This window comes from Salvia miltiorrhiza, chromosome 4, assembly GCF_028751815.1.
Source record: "Salvia miltiorrhiza cultivar Shanhuang (shh) chromosome 4, IMPLAD_Smil_shh, whole genome shotgun sequence".
NCBI classification, from domain to species: Eukaryota; Viridiplantae; Streptophyta; class Magnoliopsida; order Lamiales; family Lamiaceae; genus Salvia; species Salvia miltiorrhiza.
This window is the reverse complement of record NC_080390.1, coordinates 23,055,864-23,075,107: the sequence shown is the minus strand read 5'-3', so window position 1 is coordinate 23,075,107 and position 19,244 is coordinate 23,055,864. Positions and strand designations below refer to the sequence as shown.

At 39.1% G+C, this 19,244-nt stretch overlaps 1 protein-coding gene across 1 annotated transcript; it reads right to left on the bottom strand.

Moving 5' to 3' along the window:
• Nucleotides 1-297: 297 nt before the first annotated feature.
• LOC131023170 (uncharacterized) lies at nucleotides 298-2,169 on the bottom strand. Its single transcript, XM_057952715.1, has 3 exons — nucleotides 1,449-2,169; nucleotides 552-1,325; nucleotides 298-434 (listed from the first exon to the last, which is right to left on the bottom strand). The coding sequence occupies exons 1-3, from the start codon at nucleotides 2,167-2,169 to the stop codon at nucleotides 298-300; spliced, it is 1,632 nt and encodes a 543-aa protein (XP_057808698.1).
• Nucleotides 2,170-19,244: the final 17,075 nt, after the last annotated feature.

The window sequence follows — 19,244 nt, the reverse complement described above, 5'->3', positions numbered from 1 at the left end:
CTCTGCATTGTCCATCCCTTGGGCATCAATATCTGTCCAGCTCTTCATCATAGCTAACTCCAACTTATCCTGCATGAATTCAGTCTCAAGAAATTCTTGGACGAGAGGGTTAATCATATCAATAGAATAAGCATTCTCAGCATCATTGGGAGTTTTCATGGCTTCATCAATACTAAACGTATATTTTTCCCCATGATAGTCTAGACAAATCGTGCCATTGCTAACATCTATGATTGATTTTGCAGTCCTTAGGAACGGGCGACCTAAAAGGACTCCCGATGACCCCTTGGATTGCACTCAACTCATCCTCACCACATAGAAATCAACAGGATAAACAAAGTTATTTACACTCACAAGAACATTCTCAAGTAAACCCTCGGGATGCACACATGACCTATCGGCTAACTGAATGACCACTCTGGTGTCCACCAACTCTACTCCCGACAAACTATTATAAACAGTAAGAGGCATAACATTGATAGACGCTCCTAAGTCACACATAGCATGCTCGATCCTAGTATCACCAATGTAAATAGGAAGAGAAAACATACCTGGATCCTTGCACTTAGCCGGTAATTCCTTCTTGATTGCTGCTGAAACATTTTCTCCCATCACAATCTTTCCAGTTGCCTTGGACTTTCCAACTATGAAGTTCTTCACAAACTTCCCAAATGGAGGAATTTTCAATGCTTGAAGGAAGGGAAGATTCACTTCAAGTTTACCGAAGATCTTCACAAAATCAATGAGCTCCTCCTCCGGCTTCTTCTTCGCCAATCTTCCTGGAAAGGGAACTGATATTGAAACCTTAGGATCAGGTAGGCTCGAAGGGGTAGAGATCTTGGTCTGCTCCTCCTTGGTGGAGTCAACTGCTACTTCCTTCTGTTTCTGCTTATCTGTCGAACCTCTTCTCTGACTGTTGGCTTCTCTGCTCTGGCATTCGGCTCCTCTGCTCTGGCTATTGGCTTTTCTGCTCTGACTGTTCACTTCTCTGCTCTGTTTGGCCAAACCGGGTTGTTCTGCTGACTGAGTGAATGGATCCGTCGTACCAACAGAACGTTTGAATTCTTCCATACAAAACTCGACTCTAGAATCTACCTGCGGACCATTTTGAGAGTTCTTGGGTGTTGGTCCGTTCAACTCAGTACCACTCCTCAATGTGATTTTGTTGACATTCTCCTTGGGATTCACATGAACTTGAGATGGTAAAGCTCCATTATTTCCCTTAAGTTGATTCATGGATGTGGCGAGCTGAGACATCTGACGGGATAGTCCTTTGATTTGCACCTTCTGCTCGGCTTGAGATTGTTGAAGTTGTTGCACATTACCTTGCAGAAACTGTTGGTTACCAATCAAATCCGCCATCATCTCCTCAAGTGACTTGCCTTGCTTCTCGGGAGGATGTTGTTGAGCTTGTGGAGCTTGATATCCCGTCCTTTGATGAGGAGGACGGTAGTTCTGCTGCTGCGGCGGTTTCATCGCTGGTGGCTGCTGTTGTTGCCTCTGCTCTGGATCCCTCCAACGAAAATTGGGGTGGTTTCTCCATGGCGCATTGTGATTGTTTAAGAACTGGTCCCGTTTGGGCAAAGAGGGCAATGGCGCGTCGCAGCTGTAAAAATTATGGGAAGAATTCGCTTGGGCTTGATATTCTTCCTCATCTCCTGTGCATTGCAGGCTGGTGTGGCTTGGATTACCACATGCTCCACATGGCTTTTCTGTTGGTTGTCCAGCAGTTGCAACTTTCTCCACCACCGTACTTAGCATTCTCTCTATCCTTCCCAATCTCTCTTCGAACTTGTCATCCAAATTTGAGGAGTTTGCTTGCGCAGCTTTCTTGAGCATTTGAATGCGTGGCTCATCATACTCCCTCGTTGCATCCACCAAGTGCTGAATCAATCGTTTGGCTTCACTCACAGTATTCTGGGAAAACCCTCCTCCACTCGATGAATTCACAAGGTTTTTAGTATCCACGGTCATCCCCTGATAGAAGTACTGCAGCAGATCTCCTTCAGAGAATTTGTGGTTCGGACAGCTGTCCACCAATCTCCTGAACCTGGTCCAATAAGCGCTTAAGGACTCATCATACTCCTGCTTTGCACCACTGATTTCCTTCTTAAGCGCATTAGTCTTGGTAGGAGGGAAAAAGTGCTCCAGGATTAATAGCCTTTTCATCTCCGTCCATGTAGTGATAGAATAAGGTGGAAGACTCGCGAACCAAGAGTTCGCCTCTGCTGTCATGGTGAAGGGAAAAACAGCTAATCTGAAGTGTTCCTCCGTTACATCAGTAAGGCGTTTCTGTACCTTGCAGATCTTGATGAATTCGCTTAAGAAATTATATGGATCTTCTCCTTTCTTCCCGTAGTACTTAGGAAGAACATTAAGCAATCCAAGCTTAATTTTAATAGCAGTAGCAGCCGCTGGCATCCGGATCGGAGTTGGGGGGTCATCAGCTTCGTGGCTGGAGAGATCGCACAGTCTCGGATCGTCAGCCATGTCACTCTCAGTACTTGCAACTGAAATCGAGTCGGTTTCTTCTTCAAAGTCTGATTCTGTCTCTGAGTCGTGGTCTGTTTGGGCAAACAGAACCTCGTCAGCAGCTACAGCACCGGGCTTCTCCTCGACGAATTGTTCTTGTCGAACGGGAAGGTCAGCCTGCGAATCCAGCAGATCCAGTAGCTTCCTCGCCTTTGCCTCATTCCTTAACTTCTTCGCTGTCTTCTCAATTTCACTATCGTAGATGAGGTTCGGCTTAGACGATCTGCTCATAAACAAAGAAAATAAAAAAAATAGACAAAGAGAAAAGAATTAATTAACACCGCTCTCCGGCAACGGCGCCAATTTGGTGGACGTCGCCAACCACCAAATAATTCCTGTGGAATTACCAAAATAAATTAGTATAATGGTAAGCAGGGTCGATCCCACATAGAGCAGTTAAAAATCATTCAAATCCCTAAATCTATAAAAACGGTGATGCCACCACGCCTTAATTTTGAGAAGAATTAATTAAAACTAAGAATGCAACAAATCAAATAGAAATAACTCTTGAAATAAATCAATAGAAAGGTAATTCGGCTCAAATAAATCCACACTAATTTAATCTCTGATCCTCGACGCAATAATTAATTAATCCCTATTAACCAACGAGTTATAGGATACCGTGATACACACTGACATACCCCAATTCCTACTTACTATGTCGATAGACAGCTAGATACGCTAGTCTTGTCTATTTTCCTTATTAAAATATAACCTAGCTGGATACGCCAGTCTTAGATTTAATATTCTAATAGCATTAAGGTGAAGGAACCCCATTTATATCAATTATCCTAGATACGCTAGTAATAATTAATATACCAATTAATTCCTACTACGAACATGGTAGTTTAGTGAAGGTAGTTTTGTCACTAATCAGCCCTATTCCAACAATTACGGATTGGAGGTGCTAATTGACTATAATCCAATTAAACCTAAGTCGATCAGACTTAAATAAAATCAGAATTATCATTGAACCTAGGAATTAATCGGAATCAATAGGAATCAATTTTAAACCAATTAGGTCTCACAGATCATTAAATTAGAGTTTCATTATTCTCGTCGAATTAAAAGTTTAGCTACTCATGCTTAAATTAAGAACAAGCAAAGAAATAAAAGTAAACGTAGAACAAGAGAATAAATTAAATTGCAAAGAAAATAAAATAACCACTCTGGAATGAAAAGAGAAATCGTCTACACTAAAAAAACTAAAGCAAAAGGATGAACGTAATCAAAGTAAACTAATAAGTCTAAGTCTAAAGTTCGCGGCTGCCAAGGGAAAGATGATCTCCAGGAAAGACAAAAATTAGGGCAAGGAATTATATCTTATGAAAGACGAAAATTAAGCCCTATTTATAGACTTCAAATCCTTCTTGATCACTATAGAAGTTGCCATGCAAAGCTGGACTCTTAAAGGAAATAGAATCGTGCAAGATAAGGAAACTCTCCAGCTATGTCGCGTGTTGCAAGTCATCTCCATTCTGGCCGAATTCGCGGCTCTCGCCAGAGGAATGGCTTCCGCTCTGGCGCACTTGTCTGCTCTGACTCCCAGTTTCTCTGGCGATTCACTTCGCTGCTCTGACATTCGGTTCCTCTGGCTTCTTGATTTCTCTGCTCTGGCTTTTCTCCCCTCTGACTAGTGATTCCTCTGCTCTGACTAGTTGACTTCGCTGATCTGGGCTTTGATTTCTCTGGCTTCTCATTTCGCTGCTCTGGCACTGGCGCATTTCTCTGGCTTCTCATTTCGCTGCTTCGAAGATGTCGGCTCTGCTCTGGCTTAACTCTTCTGCTCTGGAGATTGACTTCGTTGCTCTAGTTTGCAGCGCGGGGTTTTAGCTCTGGCGTGGGCCTTCTCGGCTCTGACACGGGGCTTCGCTTCTCTGAATCTTGATTGCTTCTCTGCTACAGAGTTAAGAGTTTAGCTAAAAACGCCATCCTTAGCCCCGAAATCTCCAAAATTGTATTTTTCCATCCAAAAACCTAAATCTCCTGCAAAGCATCAAACAAGCCATAAAACATACCAATTTCCAGAAGATTATCTTAAAATAAAGCTCCTATAAACCCTTAAAATTAGAACAATTAAGCATAAATCAGGAATCAAGGGATAGTCGCAGGGCTGCCCCGTCCCGCGAAGAAAAGAGACAAGTACACATGATTATCGGTGAAGAAAATGGGCCCATGTCCAACAGGGCACAGAAGCGGGACATCCATTCGTGCAGGGCTGGAACTTTACATAGTCAAGTCATGAGCGTCTGCAACGCTGCAAGGGAGCCGAGTATTTCTTTCGAACTGGGGGATAATGCCGGGCTGGTTCATCCACATGATGATGCCTTGGTTTTCTCTGCGGATGTAGCAAATTGCACGGTACACCGCATTTTTGTGGATTCAAGTAGCGCTGTGAATATAATCTACAAAGATTGTTTGACAGCTATGGCCCTAGATGCCACCTTGAAACCGCCAGGTAATCCACTGTATGGTTTTACGGGAGAATCTATTTTACCGTTGGGATCTCTAGAGTTACCAATGACGTGGAGAAAAGAAAGGGCTTCGCGAACTCGCATTCTCAAATTTTTAGTGGTAGATTTTCCAAAACCGAGTTATAATATTATCATTAGGAGGTCAGCATTGAATGCCTTTCAGGCCATGATCTCTATGTACCACCTGAAGATGAAATTCCCGCTTGAAAATAGCAGGGTTGGGAAAGTAGCAGGGAACCAGATCACATCAAAGGAGTGTCGTAAAAAGCTTAACGACCCAAGTTGGGTCCAAAAGAACACAAATTTTACAAGGGTGGCCCGCCGAAAAGATTGCCAAAACTGGCGGTAACTATGGGAATGTAGTAGAACAAGTTGAGGTAGAGGAGATTGGGAAGTCTCCCTAGAAGCAACCAATTATTTCAACGGATGACATATGTATTTTAGTAGAGTTGTTCACGGGAAAGACAGGGTTCACCATTCGGGTGGGCACGGAGATGCCTCCAGCCATAGAGAAAGAAATGATAGAATGCTTGCGGTGCAATGCTGACGTGTTTTCTTTCACCACTGCCGACCTAAAGGGGATTGATAGAACACTGGCGGAGCATCGCTTGAATGTTGATCCAGCGAAGTAACCGGTCATTCAAAAGATAAGACACTTTGGGCTTGAAAATGATGCATCAATCAGGGAACAATTTAATGCCTTACTACAAGCGGGTCATATTGTGGAAGTGCAGTACCCAGTTTGGTTGTCCAATGCAGTAATGGTTGACAAGAAAGAAAAATGATGGAGAATGTGTGTAGACTATAGGGATTTAAATGCTGCTTGTCCAAAGGATTGTTACCCTTTGCCCCATATCGACCAATTAGTTGATTTCACTGTCGGGTGTCAGTTGTTGTCCATGGTGGACGCTTTTTAGGGCTACCACCAAATCACCATGCACCCGGAGGACATAGAAAAGACAGTCTCCGCGGTGTGTTGCGGGGTTTTTGGGTTTGCGAGAATGCTCTTTGGGCTTAAAAATGCTAGAGCTACATATCAGCGTATGATGGATACGATTTTCCAGAATCAAATTGGGCGCATCATGTCAGTATACATCGATGATATGATGGTGCAAAGCAGGGCTGCCAGTTCTCATCCATCAGACCTGGAGGAGGTGTTCAGGGTTATCCGGTAGAACAGACTAATGCTGAACCCGAAGAAGTGCACATTCGGCGTCAGAACTGGTAAATTTTTGGGCTATCGAGTGACCCCGCAGGGCATTGAGGTAAACAAGGATAAAGTACAGGCTATCGTAAACATGACACCACCCAGGAATGTCAAAGAGGTACAAACATTAAATGGGAGACTCACAGCACTCGGGCGATTTATCTCTCGATTGGCGGATCAGAGTTCACCTTTTTTCAAAATTATGAGGAAATGAATAAAGTTCGAGTCGACTCAAAATTGTCAACAAGATTTTGAGCAATTAAAATAATATCTAGCGGAACTGCCAGTGCTGACCAAGCCGAGAGCTGGGGAAACCTTATTCTTATACATAGCAGTGGGAACAGAGTCCCTCGGGTCGGTTTTTATCAGGGAAGAGCGGGGGCAGCAAATGCCAATTTATTTTATAAGTAAGATGTTACAAGGGGCAGAGCTTAACTACTCTGAGATTGAATGGGCAGCCTTGATCGTGTTGGTCACGGCTCGGAGGTTAAAACTATATTTTCTGGTGCACAAGGTCATTGTGCGTACATCACTGCCGTTCAAGCAAACTTTAGGGAGACCAGATTTGTCGGGAAGAATGGTAAAGTGGACAATCGAATTGAGTGAATACGACGTGGATTTTGAACCACAGACCGCGATCAAAGCGCAGGCTCTGGCAGATTTTATACAAGAGACTACCAAAGCAGAACAACAGCAGCCCTGGAGGGCATTCGTCGACGGGTCTGTCACCAAGGAGGGTTGTGGTGTGGGCATATATATTCAGTCCCCCATGAACGATGACTTACAGTTTTCCATTAAGTATGAACAATGTTTATCTAATAACGAAGCTGAGTATGAAGCTATTGTCAGAGCCTTGACAATCTTGTCAGAGCTGGGAGCTGAGTCTGATCATCTGAAGTCCAATTCACAATTAGTAGTGCAGCAATTGTTGGGTGAGTACGACATCAGGGAAAGCCGAATGGCCGTATACCATATCAGAGCTAGGGAATTGATGTCCAAATTCCAGGATTGCCTCATTGAACAGATCCCGTGGGAACAAAACAACAGAGCTGGCCTACTGGCACGGATGGCCAGCGTGGTCGAGCATAGCTGGACAAATTCTGTAACTTTACTTTTTGAGCCTAGTGCAGAGGGCAAGCAGGGTGTCTTCAGCACAGACGTAAGGAAAGATTGGCGAACGCCCATTCACCACTTCCTGCGAACAGGGGAACGGCTTGACCCGGTTGTCTCTCAGCGCTGCCTATATGGCAGGTATTTTGTTATCAATGGTCAGTTCTACAAGAGGTCCTTCACTCATCCTTTGTTGAAATGTCCCGGGAGAGACTATGGGAACCATGTATGCCACTTGCCCTTTTGACAAGTGGGGAATTGATATTGTAGGAAAACTCCCTACAGCCTCGAGCAGAAAATGCTTCTTGATAGTGGCCTTAGATTACTTTTCTAAATGGGTAGAAGCAGAAGCAGTGACAAAAGTCGACGAGTGCACCATCGAAAGATTTCTATGGCGCAACATTTGCTGCAGATATGGGTCACCGAGAGTTCTCGTCTCTGACAATGGGACACAGTTCACGGAGAAACAGATAGAGGATTTTTGTCACAGAATGGGCATTGTGCAGCGCTTTGTATCCGTAGCCCACCCACAAGCTAATGGGCAAGTAGAGCTTACTAATCGCACTATATGTGAAGAGCTGAAAAATAGCTGGAAAAGAGTAAGGGCAAATGGAATGGACGGGGTCCTTTGGGCTCATCGTACAAGTCCGAAAATAGCTACAAGGGAAGCACCATTCACACTTGTATATGGTTCCAACGCTGTAATACCAGCTGAAGTACGCCTAGCATCACACAGGGTCTTACATTATGACCCCATACAGAATGATGAGCTCCAGCGCTTAGACCTGGATTTCATAGAACTGAGCAAAGATGCAGCTGTCCTCATGGCTGCAAAATATAAAAGCATCATCAAGGCATGGTTCGATAAAAACGTGGCGGTCAGGAAGTTTAACAAGGGAGATCTAGTACTGAAGCGGACGGATGCCCTGCATCCAGCCAAGAAATTTGATCATAATTGGGAAGGCCCTTTTGTGGTAACAGAGGTACTAGGTGGTGGAGCATATCATTTATCAAACAGCGAAGTGAGGCCTCTCACTCGGCCTTGGAATGTCAACACTCTAAAGAAATTCTATACTTGAAAGACTCACAACTGGCATTTATCTTTATAGACCAAATAATCTTTTTCCCCACAGAAGGTTTGGGACCAAATTTCTTTAATAAAATGAGATTCTTGGTTTTAGGGTAATTACCCGTGTCTGACAGCACTTCTCATTTTTACGGTATTATTTATCTTTAACTAATCAAGAATTGAGGGGCTGACAAACAATCGTGCTTGACTTCTAAAGTACGGGCACGACACAGGGGGAGTAGGGGTGTATACCCCGTACATGTCCTATTTTTTAGGGATAAAAAATTTAAAATTTTAGAACGTCGCCTAAGTTCGAGCTCTTAGAGCTGGCTTAGCGCGGGCAGCTGCCTACACCGGATCCCAATGCTGGTAGTAGCACGAGCACATAGGACCTAGAAGTCGCCTAAGCGTGAGCTCCCAGAGCTGCCTTAGCGCGGACATTAAGTGAGGGGAAAATTTTAGAACGTCGCCTAAGTTCGAGCTCCCAGAGTTGGCTTGGCGCGGGCAGCTGTCTACATCGGATCCCAATGCTGGTAGTAGCACGAGCACATAGGACCTAGAAGTCGCCTATGCGCAAGCTCCCAGAGCTGCCTTAGCACGGGCATTAAGTGGGAAAATTTTAAATGTCGCCTAAGCACGAGCTTCCAGAGCTGGCTTAGCTCGGGCATCCAGAAGGGACATAATTTCAAATGTCGCCTAAGTCCGAGCTCCCAAAGTTGGCTTAGCGCGGGCATCCAGAAGGGTCAGGATTTCAAATGTTGCCTAAGTCCGAGCTCTCAGAGCTGGCTTAGCGCGGGCATCCAGAAGAGTCAAAATTTATGAAATCGCCCAAATCCGAGCTCCCAGAGCTGGCCTAGCATGGGTACCAGGGAAGTCAGACCTATGTAATAGCGTATAAAGTTCTCAAAAGCTGGTTTAACATGAATACTTGTTCAAAGTGGGAAAACGATAGAAAAAGGGAATGATGAAATTAACTTATCACCAATAATCAGCTCATCGAAGTAATAAATTGAAAACAACAAAAGAGATAAGTAATTCATAGGGGATAAAAAGTTCGTACATATACAGAATCAAAAGAGATTATCTAAACAAATGATCTAGAAAGAGAATACATATACATCCTAGCCGATCTATGGCGGAGAAGCCTCGGGCTGCGGAGGAACTGAAGCAGGGGTAGAGCCAGAGGGACCAGGGCTGGAAGAGGCAGAGAAGGGACCTTCATTAAAGATAGGCAAAGACCTGGAAGCATCAACATCGGGAAAAGGGTTCGGATCTTGGGACAAGTCCCCGACCAAAGAACGTGTGAAGCTAGCCTTGTCTTTGTATAACTTGGCTAGCTCTTGAAGGACCTTTTATCGGGAAGCGGGAGGGCTGGCCAGATCGGAGGATAGGGGTTTAGGGGGGTACAGCCCAAACTCAGCGAAAGATCGGGGTGCCGCTCGGTCCCAAGAAAGATCTTGCACAAATTCTTGAAGGATCTCAAGAAAAGGGCTGGAGAAAACAGGCTCAGTGGGGATATCTTCAGAGTAGAGCCCCACAGTAAATTGCTGGAGGGCACAGTCCAGCGTTGGATACCACCACTCAGGGCTGGAGGGAGCCTTCCAGCTTCGCGCACAGGGCGTTGTTGTCCAAGGACCTCATCAAGGCCCGCAGATCCAACTTTGCCACTTGTTCAACAGTGCCTCCAGACATCTCTGCCCCTTTTGCGATCGATCTCTATTATTATATGGGCCATGGCGGGGACAAACCTCCACATGAAGTCAGGAGTCTTGCAAAACGCATCCATCGTTCCCTAAAAAAGAAGCTTGAGAAATTAGTGGCCCTGGGGCGACATGAAAAACTCCAATCGCTGGTCGCGAGCCCCGAAGATATACCCCTCTCGGTGGGCTCTGATGCGGGCCTCCCTCCACCGCCTCTTGGACTCATCGTACTCCTTGGAATAACATTCTTTGAATCTATAGCCCAGTTCGTGAGCCTCCCGCTTGGCCTCTTGAAGGGCAGACTCCAAGGAGTTCCTCTCAACTTCCAGTTTTGCCAGCCTGGTCTGAGCACGGGCCAGCTCTGCCTCTGCCTCTGCCTCGCTGAGGCGAGAAGCTACTTGGGAGGCCTCTTTCTCCTGAGAGACCAGAGCGGATCTGGCCTCATCCAAGTTCCCCTCCACTTCATCGAAAAGTTCCACCCGGTGTAGAGCCTCCGCCTTCTGGGCCTCTTCCTGGGGATTCATGGAGGGTTAGTAAAGAAACAAGAGGAAAAACACAAAGACACCAAGGAGGGGAGAAACTGTACCGTCATGTAAGCGCGGCTCAGCGATTCGGCTAGCGTCATGCCAGAGAACTCACGAGCGATTGCCCGATCATCCAGGTGAACTCGGACTAACATTTGTTCGTAGTATTCCCGCCCCTCCATAGTGGAGACGGGACTGATCAATAGGGTAGTCCGATCCTCGGGACCACCTTTCGGCAGCTCTGGCTCTTGGGTTGCAGACTTGCCCAGGCGAATCGCCATCCTTTTGCGGGCCACGGCTTCTACTTTCTCCCTAGCAGGGTCTCTTTTCTTCATTTTTGGGGCAGTCTTGGCAGCCCCAAGGTGGAGAGTAGACACCAAATCCACATCGAGGATCTCTATGTCCTCATCAATTTGCTCGTCCGTATCCTCGTCCCGCAGCCCTGTGTGGACAGTGGATATATGAGTGATTTGCTCCAAAACTGGACTAGGGCGGCGCGGGCCGGGGTGGAAGGACATGTAGGAAATCGAAATTGAGAAAATGCCCTCAGTCAAGGGAATATCAATGGAGGGGGGATCTTCGCCGGGCCCCTGAACTCTTGAGTGTCACTGACCGTCTTGGACGTGTCAACGTCAGAAGGATCAGCCCTCGCAATCCGCCATCCAATCCATCTCTGAAACAAACAAGTGGTGAGATAACATCGAACATATCTTATTAACACGCATAAAAAAACAACAACAAAAAACAAACAAATACATATTCTTGAATTGGGAAAACGAGATAACAGCTTGTTTGCCGTCAGCGCTAAGTTGTTTTCTACTAAGCGCCGGGAAGGGAAGGGCTGAGAAGAGTGAAAGGTGTTGAGTTGATCAAAAATGGCTAAGTTTTGGTCAGAGGGAGGGGGTAGAGAGCGGAGCGGCTGGGTATGCTTCTCTGGGTGCCAGATCACGTTAGTGACCTTAGCAAAGGCGCGCCAGGTCCCCTTATTGGTGGAAACTATACAGTACTTATTTACAAAAAAATTATCTGTGGAGGGCAGCTTACTCATAAAGGTGTTTGTATTTTTTTTGTTGGTGGAGAAGCTGTAATGGGTGTTAGTTTTCTTGAGGATCTGGGTCTGATAGAACAGCTCTGCCGTGTCTTGACAACCATGATATCTCATTAAGATATGGAAAAAGAAGGCTCTTCACAGAGCTGAGGGGGCGAGTTGGTAGAAGGGGATGCAGAAGTAGTTACAAACCTCTATGAGGAAAGGGGGGTGGGGGTAAGTGTAGCCCTGCTGCCACTTGCTGCTCCCAAAGAGCGATGTTGTTCTCTCGTAAGTTAGAAGGACCTTCGAGAGATTTATTATCAGGGAGGCGGAAGGTCAGGCCAGAGATAGGTTCCCGTAAGACTTTTTCCAGCCTTTTTAATTCTCTCATGGTCATAATAGAAGAGGGGACAGAGTAGGAAGACATCTCTACGGTTTCTATGATGATTCTACTTACAACTTTTCTAGAAATAGAAGGGACGATAGAGGTTTTTTTACGAACATACAACTCGAGGAGAGGAGAACGGAAACAGTACCTAAATTCGATCGCGGGAATGTGAAGGAAATATTCAGGGTCCGGTAGACGTCGAGGAATCGTCGGACGAACGACGGGAGCATACAACGGTCAGAAACTGTGGATAAAAATTGAAGATGCCGAAAATGAGCAATGGAGAGGACGGAGGGCCTTCTATACGTTGAGGGTGGCGCGGAGCACAAGGGTTCCACTGGTCCAATCCAAGAGTGATACATGGCGTTTTCAAACAGGGGTTGCAACTGAAGAGACACTTTTTTTCTGAAAAGGGGGGAGGTAATTAGACGGGCTGGGGTCTACCCAACAGATGAGCATTTAATGCCCGGCAGAGGGAAAAGGGCAGCGCTGACAACAAATGAGAGTAAGGGAAGAGCTGATTGAACATAAACAACAGGAACGCTCAATTAGACTGGGGGGAGTAGCTGATGAGGAGTAAAATATGCGTAAGGTAAATCGGACAGCGTAGGAGTCGTCAGCGTTGGGAACAAAGGTAGGGAAAAGAGCCTGAATAGTGTCTTCGGAGGAAAGCATGAGAGACAGGACCTTCGGGGCCATTTTGAGAGGATTTGAACGCCATAGGCGTCAGGGCTAATATAACCGAGAGGAGGGAAGCAAGTTAGAGGGTCAGATCTGGAATGAAGTACGGAAGGGGCAACACCCAGACTCAGGCAGGGCTGACATAGTCAGGAGGAAAGCTTCAGAGCTGGCGGACGCCTGCAGCGCTGGGAAAGAATGAATGCACAACTGACTAACAACGACCTTGAAGATTCTTCCTAACCACCGGGGTCACTATCAGTTATGTAATTACTAGTTTACCCCTGTCGTAGGCATCTATAAATAGAAGATATGTTGGTCATTGTAAACACATTCTATTCAAATACTAATACGATAGTTTTCTCTCTTGCTTTAGCTGCTCTCGTCTCTTTCTCTTGATTCACTAACACGCTACAGGTGAATCATCCTAATCATAATTAAAGGGTGAAATTATCGAACTCATCAGCAACATGGTTCAGTCAAATTTCACTTGTACTGAACAATTTCCACCACCCCAAGCATCATATATTTATCAAATAGTCTTCTTATCAAATATTTGGTTGTTGCTCCACCACATTATCATCTGTACTATATTAAAAAGGGAGTTCTCAATTTCAAATTGATTTCAAATCAATTTGAAAATTGAATGGTGATTCTATAGTTAATGACAAAATTGAAGATTTATTTCATAAATAAACTCTAAAACTATGAAATTCGATTAATTATAAAATATTCAATATACCTGTCAAATTAAAAATCACGATAAGAGCTTTAATTTGATATAGTTTATGTAAATATAAGATTTAAAATGTAAAAATTATATTGGTTTAAATATTACTCTCTCCGTCCCGCTCCAAATGTCTCTTTTCTTTTGGGCACAGAATTTAAGAAATGTGTATAAAATAGATAAAGTGGGTTGGTGAAAATTGTTTAAATATTAAGTATACAGATAGAGTGTATTACCAAAAAATAAAATGAGACATTTGGAGTGGGACAACCCAAAATAGAAAATTGGACATTTGGAGTAGGACGGAGGGAATAAAATTTTATAAATTTCTCTCTCCTCTCTCATCTTTTTTTGACTAAATCTATTCTTTAATTCATTTTTATTATTTTTTTTATTTTTAAACTTTTTTTACTATTCATAATATCAAATTTTATAATTGTAAATTATTTTTTATATTTTATTTTATTAATATTAAATTTAAATATATTCAGTTAAAATTATTATTGTTATTATATTTATAAGTATGATATTTGAATTAGTATTATTTTATATAAATACAAAATTTAAAAATATTTTCCCATGCATTGCATGGGGTGAAAATCTATACTATATTAAAACAACAATTTTTAATTTCAATGGTAATTTTCAAAATATATTTAATATGAAGTTTAGGAATTAAATTATCCATTCACAACTCCATTGTCTCTCACTATATAAAGCATTTCTCAATTTAAAATAAAATATTAAAATATTTAAGTCCACTAACTCACACATTTCTAACAAACGTTTATTTACAATTCTAGAATCTATAAAAAGGTTTTTATTTTCTTTTTCTTTATCTTCTTATTTCTTTGTTTTTTCCTTTCTAAAATTTTGAAATTCGTTTAATTATAAAATATTTAATATGCATATCAAATTAAAGATTGTGATAAAAACTTTAATTTGATATATTTTATTTAAAATATAAAATTTATATTTATTTAAAAATTAAAATTTTAAAAAATTATCTCTCCTCTCTCATCTTTTTTTGAATAATTTTTTTAATTGTTTAAATTTTTAATTTTTTAACTTTTTTTTTACATAATATCATTTTTTTATTATTGTGGATTCTTTTTTTTTTTTCAATATTCAAATAAAATATATTTAATTAGTTAAAGTTAATTTTTTTATTATATGTATACATATGATATTGAGTTGTTATCAATTTTATATAAATTTAGAAATATAAAAATATTTTTCGTGCATTGCACGGGGTGCAAATGCTAGTATATATATAACGAGTAGTCATCTAATCAAATAGTTTGATTGTAGGCCTCAAGACAACTGTTCTTGTGCCATCAAAATCCTAGACTTGCTTTATGTAAAGGATAAATGTCAATTCTGTAAAATAAATATATTGTAACTGGAAATTCACTTAGTTGCCTTCCTATTAATGGTACCATAAAAATGCAAAAAGTTCGGGTTTTGTTTTGGTGGGCGTGTGGTACTGGGTTCTAGAACTTCTTGGAGATCAATAAGGGGATTGATTTTCTTAAGATTTTGGGGTGGTGGTGGTATGGTAGTTATCAAAGACAGAAAGTCGAGCTTGGATATACAATGATATTTTTCTTTCGAGATAAGAGGCCTTTTAGTTTATTTCATTTAATTTGAAAAATATGAAAATGATGTTACATAACTGTACCATAGGATATAAAGGAAACTACTAACTTAGAGCTATTTTGAAATGTCTTTTGCAGTCTAAGATGTTTGCTTACTGAATACTATCATAATTGAATATGCATGTTTGAACTTTGAAGTAAAAGATGTTTGAAATAGCCATGTCAATTGACTTGAGAAAAAGCTTGGGTTTTGAGGTCTAAGCCGGGCGCTTCCCTGAATGTGAGCTTATGAACCGGTTTCCTTTTGTTAAGTATTTCCTTTAGTATTTTACATAAACAACTTTTCACAAGTCTTTTATAATTTTCAATCTCAAAATGATGTTTTTATAATTTTCTTTTACAATGGTTTTTTTTTGTCTTTATGAATGGGTAAAAACAATCATTAACCCTATAATCTGCATGTATATATGATATCCATTTTCAAGTAAAAGCTAACACACTTAATAATCACTACTATATCTGTTATGAGTAGTTGGAAAATCAAAAGAAATAATCATGATGATTTGGTTTTTGAATGGATTTCAAAAATATGCAAAAATCTTTTGGGTGCAAGAGGGAACGTGGAAAGTTTGCCAATTTAGCTTATAAGATGTTTGCTCATATCTATATGTTGGTTTCTATTTCTCATGTCTTTTGTCACTATTAAATAATTTGAATAGATATATGGTGTTTGATGAAGTATGATTTAACTTAAGTGAATTGTTGCAGGCTCTGGGATTAGGAATGAGGGAAAAGGTGCAGATTACTTCCAAGTTTGGAATAGGGGTTATTGTCGGAAAATACATGTAGTTTGTCAATTTTCTGGTTTATAACATGACTTTATAATTTGATCAGAAAATACATCAATTTTCAATTTAATCGCAATTATAACATGACTTTATAGTCTGACAAGAAAATATACCAAGTTTCAATTTATTCTCAATTATAACATGACCTTGTAATTAATTTAGTATAATAATATCAAAGTTTAATACATTAAATATTTTTAATTTTCTTTTCATCTCACAATATACTATATATATACATATATATTTGATAAATATACATCTATATGTAAATAATATATAATATTATTTACCTTTTAATATAGTTTCTATTATATATGTACCTAAATTATTTATTGGTCCTAATATTTTATAATTTCATAATTCAAATAAATACATATTTATTATATATGTAATATATTAATAGAATATTAAAATCAAATTTATATATATATATATATATGTTGAAAATGTATATATATATATATATGTATGTATGTATTTTTAAACCATCAATATAATATCTTGATATATATATATATATATATATATATATTATGAAATAATTAATCATCTAACTTAATTTTTATAAAAATTAATCAATTAATTAACAATATTTTATACATAACAATTAATTAATATAAATACAATAAATATTAATAATCTATGATGAAAATAATCTAAATAGGGTCATGTTATAATTGAGAATAAATTGAAACTTGGTGGATTTTCTTGTCAGACTATAAAGTCTTGTTATAATTGCGATTAAATTGAAAATTGATGTATTTTCTGGTCAAATTATAAAGTCGTGTTATAAACTAGAAAATTGACAAACTACATGTATTTTCCGGCAATAACCGCTTTGGAATAATATGGGGTGATGAGGAGGCGAAAGTCCATGGTGATGCAGCATATGTGAGGATGATATGATGTATGGCGGAGGAAGTAATGGAAAATATAGTCTGAATTGTACCAAGAAGGGACGGGCTAGAAGAAACCTGTGACTTCAAAGAATTCATATCCAAACTCTTCGTATTATGGAATATTATGCTTATAGGAAAAATTCAAAGTTAATTATCTTTAAACAAAAAGAGGAAAACGGCTGGCAGTGTTTAGTGTTATCTATCGTTGTTTGAAAATCCTCTTTATATAATTTTTATATTTTAGTTTGACATATAATATAGACATTTTCTATTACAAAGTTTAACATCTTAATTATATCAATATTTTTTAGTAAATAATCTCCGTAATTTATAAATATATTATGAAATAATTTTTATATTTTTTTTATAAATTATAACATCAAATAATACCCGTCGAAATTCGACGAGTTACATACTAATCCTCATAAAAAAGTGATCATCATTATACATTACCCTTTCAAAAGTGGAAATAAATCAAGATCTCAACCGGTTAACGTGGAGAGGAATCGGAAAGTTGTCATAACTAGATCGGTTAAATATTAATACCATTTTTTGTGCTTCTATATAAAGTAAATATTTCCACGAGTATTTAGAAAATCCTGATTTTAAAGTGAATAGTTTTGGGTAAAATGATGGGGTGCGACACGTGACAGCTTTGAACGTGTTCTACACGCTTGCTGCTAAACAACAGTATCTGAGTTGATTATGTTTCATATCATCATTATTTTTTGGTTTAAAAATGAAGTCATGCATTAAATTAATTTAAAATAAGATCATTACTTGTATATTATATAATGATTAATATCATTTAAAAATATTTTCACATTATCATTTATATTCATAATTATTAAAATATTAATTATAAACTATCAATTTTATATTAATGATATTAACCGTCTATGTTTCAATATATTTATTTTTTTTAACTTACATGACATAAAATAATGTCATTTTGTGCCTTATTAATTGAAAACATAGTCCACTTAAGATTGAAAAAAGTCCATATTAAAACAAAACTATGAACCAAAATTATGATAGGCTAGTACAATTAACATAAAATTGATAGTTTATAATTTAGAACATTGTTTTAATAATTAAGAATACAATTAATTTGTAGTGTGAAAATATTTTTAAATTTTAAAGTGATACTTATCATAATCCAGGGACTATTTATTATACAAATTACATTTCTTTATGCAAAATAAGTCTACTGTGAATTTGTTATGCAACATCATGAGTCGTTTGTGAAACATTAAGAATCTTAGAAAATAGAGAATTTTGGTTATCTATGGAATTCAAACTTGAACTATGAATTCATTCACCAACTTTGATAGTGAATCTTATATATTTTATACATTGAAAATAGCTTTTTTATTTTATGCACTATATAAATTTGAAATAACCTAAACCGTTCTCATATATTATATACTTCATCCGTCTCGCGAAGTTTGAGTAATTTATTTTCAACACGATTTTTAAGAGTTAATATTTTGTGTTAAGTGTGGTAGGTGAAAAAGTGAAAATGTGAATAAAGGAGAAACTTTTGCCATATAACTAAAGTGCTCAAATGTCACAAGACAACCCGAAAATGATATTGCTAAAGTTTCGCGGGACGGAGGAAGTGCTTTTTGGGTTAGTTTGGTATGTGGTATGTGATAAGGTGTAATATATTTGATCGAATGTCTTTTATCATGCTTACTATATTAATATCATGTTTGGTATAATATATTAAAATATTTATAAAATATAATCGATTGTTTAGTATGATGTATTAATTGATATAAAATTAATACTTAATAACTATGTGGAGAAAGAGGCACATGAGTGAAGAAAAGTGAAAAAAGTTAATTAAGTTAGTAATTGAAGAATGAGGCCCACATGTTAGTGAGTGGAGAAAAAGACCCACAAATTATTACTAAAAATAGATTATGATAACTTTTTGTGGACGGATCAAAATGACAAATTAGGACAACATTTCGTGAACGGATGAAGTATATTGTAAAAAGTAATATTCTCCAGCCCCCAAATAAATTTCTAATTTTCTTTCCCAGTCTGTTTCAAAAAAAAGCTTCCCTTTCATTTTTTGATACTACCCCATTACAATTAATTCTTCATCCATTCTTACTTTTCACCGCTCTTAAAATTAATACAACACATTTTCACCACTTCCATTACATTAAACAACTTTGTCTTAAAACTTGTGTCCCCCTCTCCTAAAAGTTTTGGGGAGATGGAGGGAGTATATTTTATACCATTAATCTCTGAAAAATATGGATAGTTTACCGTTTTGGGTCGTCTGCAAAAACATGCACTTTTCATTTTTTAACATTTGTTCAATTACAATTTCTTTATTTTTCATCTTTATTTTTTATACTTATTTATAATAAAAAATCATCATGATTCATCATTATTTTTTGTTAATTAATCTATTACTCGTTATATAAATTGAGATTCATTCTC